Source organism: Euprymna scolopes, chromosome 27 (assembly GCF_053919585.1).
Source record: "Euprymna scolopes isolate OS-2025 chromosome 27, ASM5391958v1, whole genome shotgun sequence".
Lineage (NCBI taxonomy): Eukaryota > Metazoa > Mollusca > Cephalopoda > Sepiida > Sepiolidae > Euprymna > Euprymna scolopes.
This window is the reverse complement of record NC_136508.1, coordinates 91,526,352-91,547,352: the sequence shown is the minus strand read 5'-3', so window position 1 is coordinate 91,547,352 and position 21,001 is coordinate 91,526,352. Positions and strand designations below refer to the sequence as shown.

Below are 21,001 nucleotides of genomic sequence, written 5' to 3'. Positions count from 1 at the left end.
AAAATACATAGCTACATATTTCTATAAATTACATTGCTACTAATTTCAATAAAATACATAGCTACATATTTCTATAAATTACATTGCTACTTATTTCGATAAAATACATAGCTACATATTTCTATAAATTACATTGCTACTAATTTCGATAAAATACATAGCTACGTATTTCTATAAATTACATTGCTACTAATTTCGATAAAATACATAGCTACTTATTTCTATAAATTACATTGCTACTAATTTCGATAAAATACATAGCTACATATTTCTATAAATTACATTGCTACTAATTTCGATAAAATACATAGCTACTTATTTCTTTAAATTACATTGCTACTAATTTCAATAAAATACATAGCTACATATTTGTATAAATTACATTGCTACTAATTTACATAAAATACATAGTTACATATTTTTATAAATTACATTGCTACTAATTTCGATAAAATACATAGCTACATATTTCTATAAATTACATTGCTACTTATTTCAATAAAATACATAGCTACATATGTCTATTAATTACATTGCTACTAATTTACATAAAATACATAGCTACATATTTCTATAAATAACATTGCTATTTATTTCAATAAAATACATAGCTACATATTTCTATAAATTACATTGCTACTTATTTCAATAAAATACATAGCTACTTATTTCTATAAATTACATTGCTACTAATTTCGATAAAATACATAGCTACATATTTCTATAAATTACATTGCTACTTATTTCAATAAAATACATAGCTACTTATTTCTATAAATTACATTGCTACTAATTTCGATAAAATACATAGCTACATATTTCTATTAATTACATTGCTACTAATTTCAATAAAATACATAGCTACTTATTTCTATAAATTACATTGCTACTAATCTCAATAAAATACATAGCTACTTATTTATATACATCACATTGCTACTTATTTAAATAAAATACATAGCTATATATTTCTATAAATTACATTGCTACTAATTTCGATAAAATACATAGCTGTATATTTCTATGAATTACATTGCTACTAATTTCGATAAAATACATAGCTACATATTTCTATAAATTACATTGCTACTAATTTCAATAAAATACATAGCTACTTATTTCTATAAATTACATTGCTACTAATTCCGATAAAATACATAGCTACATATTTCTATAAATTACATTGCTACTAATTTCGATAAAATACATAGCTACATATTTCTATAAATTACATTGCTACTTATTTCGATAAAATACGTAACTACTTATTTCTGTAAATTACATTGCTACTAATTTCGATAAAATACATAGCTACTCATTTCTGTAAATTAAATAAGTAATAATTTAGATATATTACATAGACAAAATATTTCTATAAATTACATAGCTATCAATTTCCATAAATCATATAACTCTTAATTTCCCAAAATTGCATAGCTATTAATTTCTATAGATTACATAGCTACTAAGTTTTAAAAATTACATAACGACTAATTTGCAAAATTAAATAGAGACAAATTCTGATTAATTTCATAGTTACTAATTTTCATAATATACATAGCTTCTAACTACGATAAATTACATAGCAATTACTTTCAATGAATTACATAGCAATTACTTTCAATGAATTACATATCAATTACTTTCAATGAATTACATAGCAAATACTTTCCATGAATTACATAGCTACTAATTTTCATAAGTTACACAACTAATAATGTTGATGAACTACATAGCTCTTAGTCTTTATAAAAACGTCACTATTAATTTCGAGTAATTACATACCTACTGATGTACACAAAGTACATTGCTACTAATTTCCATAAATAACATATATAATAATTTCCATAAATTACATAGCTACTAATTTGCAAACATTTAATCGTTACTAATTTTGATTGATTACATAGCTACTAATTTCCATAAACTTAATAGCTACTAACTTCCATCAATTACATGGTAAAAATTTTTGATTCATTTTATAGCTACTGATTTCCATGAAATACATAGGTAAATTGCATAGCTACTAATTTCAAAAATTGCATAGATACTAATTTCAAAAATTGCATAGCTACTAATTTCAAAAATTGCATAGCTACTAATTTCAAAAATGGCATAGATACTAATTTCAAAAATTGCATAGATACTAATTTCAAAAATTGCATAGCTACTAATTTCAAAAATTGCATAGATACTAATTTCAAAAATTGCATAGCTACTAATTTCAAAAATTGCATAGCTACTAATTTCAAAAATGGCATAGCTACTAATTTCAAAAATTGCATAGCTACTAATTTCAAAAATTGCATAGCTACTAATTTCAAAAATGGCATAGCTACTAATTTCAAAAATTGCATATCTATTAATTTCAAAAATTGCATAGCTACTAATTTCAAAAATTGCATAGCTGCTAATTTCAAAAATTGCATAGCTACTAATTTCAAAAATTGCATAGCTACTAATTTCAAAAATTTCAAAAATTGCATAGCTACTAATTTCAAAAATTGCATAGCTACTAATTTCAAATATTTCATAGCTACTAATTTCAAAAATTGCATAGCTACTAATTTCTATAAATCACATGGATATTAATTTGCATTAATTACATAGCTAAAACATTTTATAAATAACATAGCTACTAATTTCGATAAAATACATAACTACATATTTCTATAAATTTCATTGCTACTAATTTCGATGAAATACATAGCTACTTATTTCTATAAATTTCATTGCTACTGATTTCGATAAAATACATAGCTACTTATTTCTATGAATTACATTGCTACTAATTTCGATAAATAACATAGCTACTTATTTCTATTAATTACATTGCTACTAATTTCTATAAAATACATAGCTGTATATTTCTATGAATTACATTGCTACTAATTTCAATAAAATACATAGCTACATATTTCTATAAATTACATTGCTACTAATTTCGATAAAATACATAGCTACTTATTTCTATAAAGTTACATAGCTACTAATTTCGATAAAATACATAGCTACATATTTCTATAAATTACATTGCTACTAATTTCAATAAAATACATAGCTACATATTTCTATAAATTACATTGCTACTAATTTCGATAAAATACATAGCTGCATATTTCTATAAATTACATTGCTACTAATTTCAATAAAATACATAGCTACATATTTCTGTAATTTACATTGCTACTAATTTCAATAAAATACATAGCTACATATTTCTATAAATTACATTGCTACTAATTTCGATAAAATACATAGCTACTTATTTCTATAAAGTTACATTGCTACTAATTTCGATAAAATACATAGCTACTTATTTCTATAAATTACATTGCTACTAATTTCGATAAAATACATAGCTACTTATTTCTATTAATTACATTGCTACTAATTTCGATAAAATACATAGCTACTTATTTCTATTAATTACATTGCTACTAATTTCGATAAAATACATAGCTACATATTTCTATAAATTACATTGCTACTAATTTCGATAAAATACATAGCTACTTATTTCTATTAATTACATTGCTACTAATTTCAATAAAATACATAGCTACATATTTCTATAAATTACATTGCTACTAATTTCGATAAAATACATAGCTACTTATTTCTATAAAGTTACATTGCTACTAATTTCGATAAAATACATAGCTACATATTTCTATAAATTACATTGCTACTAATTTCGATAAAATAGATAGCTACTTATTTCTATTAATTACATTTTTACTAATTTCGATAAAATACATAGCTACTTATTTCTATAAATTACATTGCTACTAATTTTGATAAAATACATAGCTACATATTTCTATAAATTACATTGCTACTAATTTTGATAAAATACATAGCTACATATTTCTATTAATTACATTGCTACTAATTTCGATAAAATACATAGCTATTTATTTCTATTGATTACATTGCTACTAATTTCGATAAAATACATAACTACTTATTTCCATAAAGTACATAGCTAATCATTTCTGTAAATTAAATAAGTAATAATTTAGATATGTTACATAGACAAAATATTTCTGTAAGTTACATCGGTATTAATTTCCATAAATCATATAGCTCTTAATTTCGAAAAATTACATTGCTATTAATTTCTATAAATTACATAGCTACTAAGTTTTTAAAATTACATAACTACTAATTTCCGCAAATTAAATCGCTACAAATTCTTATTAATTTCATAGTTACTAATTTTCATAATATACGTTGCTTCTAACTACGATAAATTACATATCAATTACATTCAATGAATTACATAGCAATTACTTTCCATGAATTACATAGCAATTACTTTCAATGAATTACATAGCAATTACTTTCCATGAATTACATAGCAATTACTTTCAATGAATTACATATCAATTACTTTCAATGAATTACATATCAATTTCTTTCAATGAATTACATAGCAATTACTAATAATGTTGATGAACTACATAGCTTTTAGTCTTTATAAAAAGGTCACTATTAATTTCGATTGATTACATAACTACTAATTTCCATAAATAACATATATAACAATTTCCATAGATTACATAGCTACTAATTTGCAAACATTTAATCGTTACTAATTTTGATTGATTACGTAGCTTCTAATTTCCATAAACTTAATAGCTACTTACTTCCATAAATTACATGGTAAAAATTTTTGATTCATTTTATAGCTACTGATTTCCATAAAATACATGGGTACTAATTTCCATAAATTTTATATCTACTAATTTTGATGGGATAAGTTACATAGCTACTAATTTCCATAAATTTCATAGCTAATAATTTAAATAATTACATAGCAACTAATTTCTATAAATTAGATTGCTATTAATTTCTATAAATTAGATTGCTACTAATTTCCATAAATTCCATAGCTATTAATTTTCATAGCTACCAATTTGTATAAATTATGTAGCTATTAATATAGATAAATTACATAACTTATAATTTTTATAAATTACATAGCTACTTATTTCGATAAATTGCATAGATATAAATATCATTAAATTACAAAGCCAGTAATTTCTTTATATCACATAGCTAGTAATTTTGATTAATTATATGGCCACTAATTTGCATAAATTACATAGCTTCTAATTTCCCGGAATAACATGGCTACTTATTTCGAAAAATTACGAAGCTACTAATTTGGAGAAATTACATAGATACTAATTTTTATGAATTACAAAGCTTCTAATGTCCATAATTTATATAGTAACTAATTTCGACAAATTACATAGCTACTGATTTCCATAAATTACATAGCTACTAATTTCGATCAATTATATAGCTATTATTTTCTAAAACTTATATTGCTACTTTTTTCGATAATTTACATAGCTACTAATTTCTATAAATTACATAGTTAATAATTTCTATAAAATTTCGATAATTTACATAGCTACTAATTTCTATAAATTATATAGCTAATAATTTCGATACATCACATTTTCATACTTTAAGTAGCTACTAATATCCATAAATTACGTAGCTACTAATTTCTAGGAAATTCATAGCTACTAGTTTTCATAAGTTACATAGCTACTTATTTCGATAAATTACATAGCTACTTATCTTGATAAATTACATAGCTATTTATTTCCATAAATTACATAGCGTCTAGTTTCTATATGTTTCAAAACAACTAATTTCGATAAATTATGTAGCTTATGAATCAAAGGTAAACAGTATGCTTAAAATTGTAATTTGAAAATGTTTTTATACAAAACACAAAGTAAACAGGTTTTAAACTAAATAAATTTTAACTGTTTTGTTTTTTTCCTCATGTAGTCCAACCAATTTTCACGGATGAAAGTATAATTACTTCAAACGGAAAAATATTATTTTATGAAAACTCCCCAGCGACATTTATATGCAAAAACTCTAATGCTATATGGACGATACATAGCATAAAAATAACAGAATGCAATTGTCCAGGGAAATGTGGAGATATTTTTTTTGACCCAACACGTATCACTGCATATTGCAATGGATCCAGTCCTGTGCTTCACTTCAATGAAATGATACTTGTTGACAATTACAAACCTCTAAAATGTTTTCAGCAAAGTTCATCGACTTTCAAATTGCTTGTAGGAAGTAAGTATTTTCATGATTTATTTTCATTTTATTAAACTTGTTTGCATGCTTAAAAGATTAAAATATTAAGTTAAACTCATCATTTTTTTTGTTGATATTTGAGATTATAGCAAATATTTAGCCTGTTTGTGAAATTGGTTGATTAAAGCTGTAGAAGCTGCCTAAAATGTCTCCAACAATGTTAATAATTACTGTTTTTAATGAAAAATACAATTGAATGATTAATTTTGTCAATAAATCCACAATTTTTTTTATTATAATTTTATTAACTCTACTGCAACATGGATGATATATCATATAAAAATAACAGAATGCAACTGTCAAATGAAATGTGGAGATATTTTTTGACAAAACACGTGTGACTGCATATTGCAACGGATCAAGCCCTGTATTGCACTTAAAACAAATGAAGCTTGTTGACAATTACAATTCTCTAAATTGTTTTGGTCAAAATTGTTGGAGTTTTAACTTTCTTGTAGAATATATTTTATTATTTATTCTCATTTTATTAAACTGTTTGTGTGATTTGCATCAGTTGAAAGAATATAATATTAAATTCAACTCATCCTATTTTTTGTTAATACGTGAGATGGTACAAAAAATTCTGCCGATGGTGAAATGCTGTGGAATAAAACTGATTAAGAATAAGTTGTAAAGACAATGAATTCGTTTAAGGCAAATGGTTCATTGTGCCAACAAATCTACAAATTTAGGCTCTTGCATAATTTTATTAATTTTTGTGATTCGCTTTGTTGACTGACATCCCATCTGGTTTGTTTGTAATTATAAATTGTAAATTTAAAAAATGTCGTGCGTTTATTGAAATTTTTTTGGCCTTGATCCATAAGCCATTCAGACCTTACACTTAATGTTGCGATGAAGGATTATATTCTCAAATTCTGTAATAACACTGCTACGCCGTTATGACACTATAGCACTTAAAGCTATTCGAGGATAAGAATTAATGAGGTTGTCATTTGAATGTAGATCATATTAGAGTTTATGCTTTTTGTCTAGGAGTCAAGTGTAGTATCTGTTCTACTTTACTCCATCTTTTCTGTCCCGGATCAGTAAAAGATAAATCTTCTAAATCGAGACAATTTTTAATGGAAATCGCTCCAGACAAAGCGCGAAGCAATTTGATGTAGATAACTAACAAAAACGTAATACCCTGGTGATGCTTGAGAACAATTCCTCGTGGCGGTAGGATTGAATATTTATAGGGAAATGTAGGTACCCCTTCCTCTAAAAATTTTACGATTGTGATGGTGTTGCTCCTAGAATTTAATGTAGAATTTTATTATAACGATTTAATGTGTCTGCAAAGGTGTTCGAAAGTTACATAAGATAGTGGCTACTAGCGGAGATGAAATGAATTTGTATGTGGCATCTGTTGTTGCAAACCTCCGAACATTTGTTCCAAAGAGGAATTTCTGAAGTCATTTTATTTGGAGATAAGATAAGATGTTTTTTTTTATATATTAATGCATGTATGTGTGTGTCCATGTGAAAATATTTAACCAATGAACTCCAATTTTTTTCATATTAATAACTGTTTTCGGTAATTATTATTCAGGAAGACGTGATGATTTTTATCCTGAAGAACCTTATTAACAATCCTTGGCATATGATTGTTATTTTCTTTTAATTTCAGTGTTATGTAAAAAATAGTTTAAGAGTTTATCGGTTAAATATTTTCACACAGATACACACATACATACATCTACTGTTTGATTTATATAGATTAATAAAATGTTTTTTTAATTTATCGATGTATGTATATGTGTGTGTCTGTGTGAAAATATTTAACCGATGAACTCTATTTTTTTTTTCATATCTATGACTGTGTTTTGTATTTATTATTCAGGAAGACGTGATGATTTTTATCCTGAAGAACCTTTTGCATTGGTCAACAATAATTATACATTCGTATGTGAAAGGAAATTTGGCCAAGACGTTGTTTTGTATGAGGCCAACAAAATGATAGCAACGATCGATTCTGATAATTCTACTGACAATATGGACAAGGAAAACTTTGCTATAAACGTTGGTCAACGGAATATACAATTAATCATGAAGAAAGTTGGTTTAAAAGACGATGGAAAAATATTTGGATGCTATACATACATGAACGGCCTTTCTTTATTAAATTTAACTGTTAATCGTGAGTATGTTTGTTTTTACTTAAACTAGTCCATCGGTAACCCGTTATTTGTCATTTATATTGTATTAAATACAAGAACAATACCGATTTTTCATAAACTTCTTGTCTGACACAGTTTTAATTCAGATAAAATCACAAGAGGCAACTTGTGTAGCATGTCATCAATTTTTTGTTTAGACTGCATAGCCCTAACCCGCACCAGCTGGTTGCAGTCTCTCTTTTTTCTAAAGATTATTTCTTATTTTGCTTAAATTTAATCCTAATCACAGCTCAAATGGTAATATTAAATGTAAATATCAAAGACAATATCGGAATTGCTTGTGATGGTTTGGTTTAAAAACACGGTACGTTAGTTGATTAAGTTTTATATTAGGAGTTAGTTGATAAAATAAGTTGAAATCAGGTTGTCCAGCGAAATGGTTAATTTGAAAAAATTGTGAATCAGTCAAAAAAAAACCTAGAAAATCGGTGTAGTACGTGTATATAATTTCTTAACATTTATATGAATTGATAATTATGTTTTTTGAAGAATAAAACTCATTTTATGACGTTATGTACTTTATATATATGCATATATATATATGTATATATATAATATATATACACATATATATATGTGTATATATATTATATATACATATATATGTGTGTGTATATATATAATATATATACATATATATAATATATATACATATATATACATATATATACACACATATATATATAATCTCATTTTGTGACGTTATGTACTTTATATATATATATATATATATATATATATATAATGGTAAACAATTTTATATTATTCTCCCTATTTTTCCCTTTTGTATGCTTTTCATTTCCCTTATCTATCTTTTGGTCTCAAATGAATCCTTGTTCCAGATGACAGCTACTTCTTGGGATGTCTTTATCCTAAGCCAGATATTTTCCCCATCATTTGCCTGCTATCTACATATGCACCCTGCGAGATGTATTGTTGGAGTCTCAAGAGTTTGCAAATTAGATAAGAAAAAAATCCAGGTTGTCCTCGACGGTCGTACATCTAAACAATATGATATAAATGCGGGAGTACTCCAGGGGTCTATCCTTGGACCTCTACTGCTCCTGATATTTATAAATGACCTCCCCGACAAAATTGCATCTGAGATGGGTATATATGCTGATGACACCACACTCTATAGCAGGCACGACAGGAAAACAAATGAACACATATCTAAAGAAATGGCAGAAACACTAGAGGATGACCTCTAATCTGTAGTGGAATGGGCACAAAAAGGGATGGCCACGTTCAATGCCGCCAAGACTAAACTAGTTCCATTCAATAATTACAAGAAACCTTCTCTATTACCTATAGCAATGGCCAACGACACTTTCTCTGAGAGTACATTTTTCAAACTGCTTGGCCTAACGTTCACAAGAAACATGAGTTGGAACAATTACATTGGAAGCATTGCCAGGGCCGCTGCAAGGCCGGTGGGCTCTCTCTACCGTGCTAGAAAACTACTAACACCCGAAAGTATAAGGCAGCCATTCGCCTATATATGGAGTATTGCTGTCATATTTGGGCTGATGCATCGGCTACTAGTCTCTCGCTCCTTGACAAGGTTCAAAAGAGAGTCGCCAATCTGATAGGCCCTGAACTGGCATCTAAGCTTCAGCCGCTATCCCATCGACGAAACGTTGTATCCCTCTGCCTGTACTACAAGTATTTTAATGGTGAATGCTCTAACGAACTGCAAGCACTTGTGCCCCCCACGACAGGAGCACCCTCGACAGACCCGACAGGCTGCAAAATCCCACCCCCACACTGTAGAGATCCCTAGATATAAAAGATCTTTCTACTCCAGTAGTTTCTTCCCCAGAACAGCTAGACTTTGGAATTCCATTCCAGGTCCCTGCATCTCCAACTGTATTGACGTGCATAAGTTCAAGTGCAACGTGAACCGGCATCTTGCTGCCAAAATTCCAACATATTACCCCAGTAGTTGTTGCCCTGATAGTAGTCCCCTACACCAAACTGGCAATGTGCCTTGTTTGGGGTGAAAATGTAATTAAAATTTTTTTTTTAATTCTCAAGACTTTAACCAATGAAAAGTCCTAGATAATATGCTAACGCTTTATTCCAAAGTTGTCCTAGTGGTCGGTTGTATTTTTTACACAAAGAACACACATGAATAATTTGTATTTCTCTTTCTTTTGTATTTACGGGTGCTCCAAGATGCCATGACACTGCCAAGCAAAGAGAATACAATATATGAAAATATTCTTACTTTCCACGAGTTTGCAATTCAAACTTTTATATCCATGCACGTATTTGGTTTTCGCTAGTTCCTCTTTTTCTCCTTTCACCAGTGTTTTCCGAAAACTTGTGTGGTTTAATTCAGCTTTCCGTTGTGAGTTCTTTTGAATGTCAGGGGTATTTTAAATTCGAGTGACCCCTGTGAGTTCGAAATCCGACCTCGCCACTGTTATAGTCCTGTTATAGGGTTCAAAGAAAAATAGAATGCCAAAATAAAGTAACAACATGTATTGCAAAACATACTATATGTGGGTTGTTCACCGTAAATGACGAACGACCGAGGTTGGTCCACTGGATATCGTCTGGTTATTTATTTGTATCCCCACGAAAACAAATTGTGACACAAAGCCGTTTTTAATGTGGGAGAAAACCAGCTCCTTCAAAAGGGGACACTCTGGCAGTTTGCAAAAATCATATTGCCTTAGTATAGAAAGGTTTCCTCTTTCATTGACTGAGAACAATTTAATTGGAGTGCAGCATCTAAGCAGACACTACACTTCAGTAACCAGCCCAGTATACGAGCATAACCGGATATCGACTGGTTATCTATTTGTTTCCCACAAAACAAAATGTGACACAAGGTCGGTTTAATGTGGGAGATAACCAGCTTCTCTCAAAAGGGGCATTCTGCAAAAATAAATTGCCTTAGTAAAGATGGTTCCCCCCTCCATTGACTGAGGACAATTAATTTGAGTGCAACATCTAAGCAGACACCACACTTCAGCCATTAGTCCAGTACGAGTACCGGATACCGGCTGCTTATTTATTTGTTTCCCACGAAACAAAATGCGACACAAGGTCGGTTTAATGTGGAAAGTAACCAGCTCCCCTCAAAAGGGGCATTCTGTAAAAAATAAATTGCCTTAGTAAAGAAGGGGGTTCCCCTTCATTAACTAAGGACAATTAATTTGAGTGCAGCATCTGAGCAGACACCACACTTCAGCCACCAGCCCAGTACAAGTACCGGACATCCGCTTACACAATAAATCTTAGTCTTCCGGTATTTATTGAGACTGGAATAGTCTATTAGTAGGTAACATAGGTTAGTTCTTCCACAACAATATGTCAACATGCAAAACAGAAGTTAAACGTTGTTGTTGTTGTTGATGATGATGCTGATGATGAATTCATAAAAAAAATTAACAATGTTTATTTTTCAGATTATCGAATCATCAAAATGCCTAATCGCATAACAGTGATCGAAAACATGACTTAGATTGCATTAGTGAAGGAAATCCAGAACCAAAAAAGAAGATGATCAATTCCAGATTGTTAAGAGCTTCTTTTACAAGACAAATTGCGGTGCAATACAGTGTATTGCAGTTGCAAACACTTCAAAACATGGCATTTTAAAAAACTGTTAAAAATATTTCCAGTGTCGTCACGTGTGAGTTATTTTTTAAAACCAAACTAAATTCTTTATTTTTAATTAAAAATTAATTTTTTTACATAAAGTAATTAATAAAGAAAAAACTAATCACATAATCCTTTCCAGACGACAGATTTTAATGAAAATTAACCGAGGTGTGAATATATGAAAACCTACTGAAAATTAACCAAAGCATAAATATAAAAACTTAATTCTATTGAGAATTAACCGAGGCTTAAATATATAACATTAAATCTATTGAAAATTAACCGAGGCAAAAATATATAACATTAATCTGTTGAAAATTAACCAAGGCTATGATATAAAACCTTAAATCTATTGAAAATTAACCGCGGCATAAATATATAACCTAAAATCTATTGAAAATCAATCGATGCATAAATATATAATCTTAAATCTGTTGGAAATTAATTCAGGCATAAATATATAACCTAAAATCTGTTGAAAATTAATCCAGGCATAAATATATAACCTAAACTTTATTGAAAATTAACCGAGGCATGAATATATAACCTTAACGCTGTTGGAAATTAATCCAGGCATAAATATATAACTTTTAATTCATAGAAAATTAACCGAGGCATAAATATATAACCTTAAATCTATTGAAATTAACCGAGGAATGAATATATAACCTTAAATCTATTGAAAACTAACTGAGGCTATAACATACAACCGAAAATCTATTGAAAATAACCGAGGCATGAATATATAACCTAAAATCTATTGAAAATTAACTGAGCCATAAATATATAGCCTTAAATCTGTTGTAATTTAGCCAAGGCTATAATATATAACTTTAAATCTATTGTAAATTAACCGAGGCATGGATATATAACCTAAATGTATTGAAAATTAACCGAGGCATAAATATATAACCTTAAATCTATTGAACAATTAACCGAGGCATAAATATATAACCTTAATCTATTGAAAATTAACCGACGCATAAATATATAACATTACATCTATTTAAAAATATATCCAGGCATAAATATATAACCTGGAATCTATTGAAAATTAACCGAGGCACGAATATATAACATCAAATCTGTTGAAAAATTAACGGAGACATGAATATATAACATTAAATCTATTGAAAATTAACCGAGGCATAAATATATAACCTTAAATCTATTGAAAATTAACCCAGGCATAAATATATGACATTAAATCTATTGAAAATATATCTAGGCATAAACATTTATCATGGAATCTATTGAAAATTAACCGAGGCATGAGTATATAACCTTAAATCTATTGAAAATTAACCAAGGCTATAACATATAACCTTAAATCTATTGAAAATTAACCGAGGCATGAATATATAACTTTAAATCTATTGAAAATTAACCGAGGCATAAATATATAACCTTAAATACATTTAAAATTAACCGAGACATAAATATATAACCTTAAATCTATTGAAAATTAACCGAGGCATAAATATATAACCTTAAATCTATTGAAAATTAACCGAGGCATAAATATATAATCTTAAATCTATTGAAAATTAATCGATGCATAAATATATAACCTTAAATCTATTGAACATTAATCGATGCATAAATATATAATCTTAAATCTATTGAACATTAATCGATGCATAAATATATAAACAAACTCTATTGAACATTAATCGATGCATAAATATATAACGTTAAATCTATTGAACATTAATCGATGCATAAATATATAAACAAACTCTATTGAAAATTAATCGATGCATAAATATATAAACAAACTCTATTGAAAATTAATCGATGCATAAATATATAACCTTAAATCTATTGAACATTAATCGATGCATAAATATATAAACAAACTCTATTGAACATTAATCGATGCATAAATATATAAACAAACTCTATTGAAAATTAATCGATGCATAAATATATAACCTTAAATCTATTGAACAATTATCGATGCATAAATATATAATCTTAAATCTATTGAAAATTAATCGATGCATAAATATATAAACAAACTCTATTGAACATTAATCGATGCATAAATATATAACGTTAAATCTATTGAACATTAATCGATGCATAAATATATAAACAAACTCTATTGAAAATTAATCGAGGCATAAATATATAACCTTAAATCTATTGAACATTAATCGATGCATAAATATATAAACAAACTCTATTGAAAATTAATCGATGCATAAATATATAACCTTAAATCTATTGAACATTAATCGATGCATAAATATATAAACAAACTCTATTGAAAATTAATCGAGGCATAAATATATAACGTTAAATCTATTGAACATTAATCGATGCATAAATATATAAACAAACTCTATTGAACATTAATCGATGCATAAATATATAAACAAACTCTATTGAACATTAATCGATGCATAAATATATAAACAAACTCTATTGAACATTAATCGATGCATAAATATATACACAAACTCTATTGAACATTAATCGATGCATAAATATATAAACAAACTCTATTGAACATTAATCGATGCATAAATATATAACGTTAAATCTATTGAACATTAATCGATGCATAAATATTTAAACAAACTCTATTGAACATTAATCGATGCATAAATATATAACGTTAAATCTATTGAACATTAATCGATGCATAAATATATAACGTAAAACCTATTGAACATTAATCGATGCATAAATATATAAAATAACTCTATTGAAAATTAATCGATGCATAAATATATAAACAAACTCTATTGAAAATTAATCGATGCATAAATATATAACGTTAAATCTATTGTACATTAATCGATGCATAAATATATAAACAAACTCTATTGAAAATTAATCGATGCATAAATATATAAACAAACTCTATTGAAAATTAATCGATGCATAAATATATAAACAAACTCTATTGAACATTAATCGATGCATAAATATATAAACAAACTCTATTGAAAATTAATCGATGCATAAATATATAACGTTAAATCTATTGAACATTAATCGATGCATAAATATATAAACAAACTCTATTGAAAATTAATCGATGCATAAATATATAACGTTAAATCTATTGAACATTAATCGATGCATAAATATATAAACAAACTCTATTGAAAATTAATCGATGCATAAATATATAACGTTAAATCTATTGAACATTAATCGATGCATAAATATATAAACAAACTCTATTGAAAATTAATCGATGCATAAATATATAAACAAACGTTATTGAAAATTAATCGATGCATAAATATATAACCTTAAATCTATTGAACATTAATCGATGCATAAATATATAAACAAACTCTATTGAAAATTAATCGATGCATAAATATATAACCTTAAATCTATTGAACATTAATCGATGCATAAATATATAAACAGACTCTATTGAAAATTAATCGATGCATAAATATATAACGTTAAATCTATTGAACATTAATCGATGCATAAATATATAAACAAACTCTATTGAACATTAATCGATGCATAAATATATAAACAGACTCTATTGAAAATTAATCGATGCATAAATATATAACGTTAAATCTTTTGAACATTAATCGATGCATAAATATATAAACAAACTCTATTGAACATTAATCGATGCATAAATATATAACGTTAAATCTATTGAACATTAATCGATGCATAAATATATAACCTTAAATCTATTGAAAATTAATCGATGCATAAATATATAAACAAACTCTATTGAAAATTAATCGATGCATAAATATATAACCTTAAATCTATTGAACATTAATCGATGCATAAATATATAACGTTAAATCTATTGAACATTAATCGATGCATAAATATATAAACAAACTCTATTGAAAATTAATCGATGCATAAATATATAACCTTAAATCTATTGAACATTAATCGATGCATAAATATATAACCTTAAATCTATTGAACATTAATCGATGCATAAATATATAAACAAACTCTATTGAACATTAATCGATGCATAAATATATAACCTTAAATCTATTGAAAATTAATCGATGCATAAATATATAAACAAACTCTATTGAAAATTAATCGATGCATAAATATATAACGTTAAATCAATTGAACATTAATCGATGCATAAATATATAAACAAACTCTATTGAACATCAATCGATGCATAAATATATAACGTTAAATCTATTGAAAATTAATCGATGCATAAATATATAAACAAACTCTATTGAAAATTAATCGATGCATAAATATATAACGTTAAATCTATTGAACATTAATCGATGCATAAATATATAAACAAACTCTATTGAACATTAATCGATGCATAAATATATAACGTTAAATCTATTGAACATTAATCGATGCATAAATATATAACGTTAAATCTATTGAACATTAATCGATGCATAAATATATAACCTTAAATCTATTGAACATTAATCGATGCATAAATATATAAACAAACTCTATTGAACATTAATCGATGCATAAATATATAACCTTAAATCTATTGAAAATTAATCGATGCATAAATATATAAACAAACTCTATTGAACATTAATCGAGGCATAAATATATAACGTTAAATCTATTGAACATTAATCGATGCATAAATATATAAACAAACTCTATTGAAAATTAATCGATGCATAAATATATAAACTTAAATCTATTGAACATTAATCGATGCATAAATATATAAACAAACTCTATTGAAAATTAATCGAGGCATAAATATATAAACAAACTCTATTGAACATTAATCGATGCATAAATATATAAACAAACTCTATTGAAAATTAATCGAGGCATAAATATATAACCTTAAATCTATTGAACATTAATCGATGCATAAATATATAAACAAACTCTATTGAAAATTAATCGATGCATAAATATATAAACAAACTCTATTGAACCTTAATCGATGCATAAATATATAAACAAACTCTATTGAAAATTAATCGAGGCATAAATATATAACCTTAAATCTATTGAACATTAATCGATGCATAAATATATAAACAAACTCTATTGAAAATTAATCGAGGCATAAATATATAACGTTAAATCTATTGAACATTAATCGATGCATAAATATATAAACAAACTCTATTGAAAATTAATCGATGCATAAATATATAACCTTAAATCTATTGAACATTAATCGATGCATAAATATATAAACAAACTCTATTGAAAATTAATCGATGCATAAATATATAACCTTAAATCTATTGAACATTAATCGATGCATAAATATATAAACAAACTCTATTGAAAATTAATCGATGCATAAATATATAACGTTAAATCTATTGAACATTAATCGATGCATAAATATATAAACAAACTCTATTGAAAATTAATCGATGCATAAATATATAACCTTAAATCTATTGAACATTAATCGATGCATAAATATATAAACAAACTCTATTGAACATTAATCGATGCATAAATATATAAACAAACTCTATTGAAAATTAATCGATGCATAAATATATAACGTTAAATCTATTGAACATTAATCGATGCATAAATATATAAACAAACTCTATTGAAAATTAATCGATGCATAAATATATAAACAAACTCTATTGAACATTAATCGATGCATAAATATATAACGTTAAATCTATTGAACATTAATCGATGCATAAATATATAAACAAACTCTATTGAAAATTAATCGATGCATAAATATATAACGTTAAATCTATTGAACATTAATCGATGCATAAATATATAAACAAACTCTATTGAACATTAATCGATGCATAAATATATAACGTTAAATCTATTGAACATTAATCGATGCATAAATATATAAACAAACTCTATTGAACATTAATCGATGCATAAATATATAACGTTAAATCTATTGAACATTAATCGATGCATAAATATATAAACAAACTCTATTGAACATTAATCGATGCATAAATATATAACGTTAAATCTATTGAACATTAATCGATGCATAAATATATAACCTTAAATCTATTGAACATAAATCGATGCATAAATATATAAACAAACTCTATTGAACATTAATCGATGCATAAATATATAACCTTAAATCTATTGAAAATTAATCGATGCATAAATATATAACCTTAAATCTATAGAAAATTAACCGAGGCATAAATATATAACGTTAAATCTATTGAACATTAATCGATGCATAAATATATAAACAAACTCTATTGAAAATTAATCGATGCATAAATATATAACCTTAAATCTATTGAACATTAATCGATGCATAAATATATAAACAAACTCTATTGAAAATTAATCGAGGCATAAATATATAACGTTAAATCTATTGAACATTAATCGATGCATAAATATATAAACAAACTCTATTGAAAATTAATCGATGCATAAATATATAATCTTAAATCTATTGAACATTAATCGATGCATAAATATATAAACAAACTCTATTGAAAATTAATCGATGCATAAATATATAAGCAAACTCTATTGAAAATTAATCGATGCATAAATATATAACGTTAAATCTATTGAACATTAATCGATGCATAAATATATAAACAAACTCTATTGAAAATTAATCGATGCATAAATATATAAACAAACTCTATTGAACATTAATCGATGCATAAATATATAAACAAACTCTATTGAAAATTAATCGAGGCATAAATATATAACGTTAAATCTATTGAACATTAATCGATGCATAAATATATAAACAAACTCTATTGAAAATTAATCGAGGCATAAATATATAACCTTAAATCTATTGAACATTAATCGATGCATAAATATATAAACAAACTCTATTGAACATTTATCGAGGCATAAATATATAACCTTAAATCTATTGAACATTAATCGATGCATAAATATATAAACAAACTCTATTGAAAATTAATCGATGCATAAATATATAACCTTAAATCTATTGAACATTAATCGATGCATAAATATATAAACAAACTCTATTGAAAATTAATCGATGCATAAATATATAACCTTAAATCTATTGAACATTAATCGATGCATAAATATATAAACAAACTCTATTGAAAATTAATCGATGCATAAATATATAACGTTAAATCTATTGAACATTAATCGATGCATAAATATATAAACAAACTCTATTGAAAATTAATCGATGCATAAATATATAACCTTAAATCTATTGAACATTAATCGATGCATAAATATATAAACAAACTCTATTGAAAATTAATCGATGCATTAATATATAAACAAACTCTATTGAACATTAATCGAGGCATAAATATATAACCTTAAATCTATTGAAAACCGAGACATAAATATATAAACTTAAATCCATGTAAAATTAACCGAGGCATAAATCTATAGAAAATTTACAGAGGCATGAATATATAACATTAAATCTTTTGAGAAATTAACGGAGGCATGACTATATAACATTAAATCTATTTAAAAATTAACGGAGGCATGAATATATAACTATTGAAAATATATCCAGGCATAAACATTTCACCTGGAATCTATTGAAAATTACTGAGGCTATAATATATACCTTAAATCTATTGAAAACTAACCAAGCATCAATATATAACCTTTAATCTATTGAAAACCGAGGCATAAAATCCATGTAAAATTAACCGATGCATAAATATAATACATTAAATCTATTGAAAATTAACCGAGGCTATAATATATAACCTTAAATCTATTGAAAATTAACCGAGGCAAAAATATATAATCTTAAATCTCTTGAAAATTAACCAAGGCATGAATTTATTACCTTAAATCTGTTGAAAATTAACCAAGGCATGAATATAAACCTTTTATCTATTGAAAATTAACCGAGGCATAAATATATAACCTAGAATCCATTGAAAACTAACCGAGGCACGAATATATAATATTAAATCTATTGAAAATTAACCGAGGCATAAATATATAACCTTAAATCTATTGAAAATTAACCGAGGCATAAATATACATAAACATTTAACCTGGAATCTATTGAAAATTAACCGAGGCTATAATATATACCATAAATCTATTGAAAATTAACCAGGCATGAATATATAACCTTTAATCTATTGAAAATTAACCGAGGCTATGATATATAACCTTAAATCTATTGAAAATTAACCAAGGCATTAATATATAACCTTTAATCTGTTGAAAATTAACCAAGGCATGAATATAAACCTTAAATCTATTGAAAATTAACCGAGGCATAAATATATAACCTTGAATCTATTGAAAATTAACCGATGCACGAATATATAACCTGGAATCTATTGAAAATTAACCGAGGCATAAATATATTACCTTAAATCTGTTGAAAATTTACCAAATCATGAATTTAAAACCTTAAATGTATTGAAAATTAAATATATAACCTTGAATCTAATATATAATTTTAATTTAAAAACTGAACTCTTTTTCCAAAATGTTCCCCATAATAAGCAGATAGAATAGAAAAAGTCAAATAATTTAGAAAGTAAAAATAATCAATTTAGAAAATGAAAGCTGAACATGTTTTTATCAATACTAGCGGTTGTGGTGTTCCGGCTTTGCCCGCTCGTAAAATACGCTTAAATATGATAGATTAAATTGCCCAGATTTCCTATATATTATTATAGAGTCGTGAGTTCAAAATTAAAAAAAACGTATTTGGGTGCCATCAAGCTAGAATCGAAACCAAAAGCAAAACTGTAGCATTAAAAGCTAGTGACGTCACCACTATATCGACATGAGACGCATATGAACTGATTAAAAATAAACTAAGATGAATGTACAAAATTTTTAACGATTTTTTTTTCAATTTTTACTCACTTTTAACCCTTAAAAACTATTTTTACCGGATAAAGACCCATAATAGAATGACCTGTAAAAAAAAAAATAAATAAAAAACGGTCGGTAAAAAAATACAATAATTTGAGGTCCCTAAAACCTTTTTGGTTCAGAAGAGATAGAGTTTGAAAATATTGAGACAGAAAGACAAACAAACAGACAGACATATACTGGCCATGCTAAGTGTTGCTTAACTTCCGCGATTTGACGAGAACTGGTGTGCCAATGTGATT

The 21,001-nt window shown here is 26.2% G+C and overlaps 1 protein-coding gene across 9 annotated transcripts in view; it reads left to right on the top strand.

Moving 5' to 3' along the window:
* The window catches only part of LOC145248983 (uncharacterized), a 309,978-nt gene that overhangs the window by 242,173 nt on the left and 46,804 nt on the right, over positions 1-21,001 (top strand). For all 9 annotated transcript variants that reach the window (XM_080110817.1, XM_080110816.1, XM_080110813.1 and 6 more), the window contains exons 5-6: positions 5,815-6,120; positions 7,988-8,284. In XM_080110817.1, the coding sequence (XP_079966943.1) occupies positions 5,815-6,120; positions 7,988-8,284 (603 nt within the window). The remainder of the gene's footprint in view (positions 1-5,814; positions 6,121-7,987; positions 8,285-21,001) is intronic.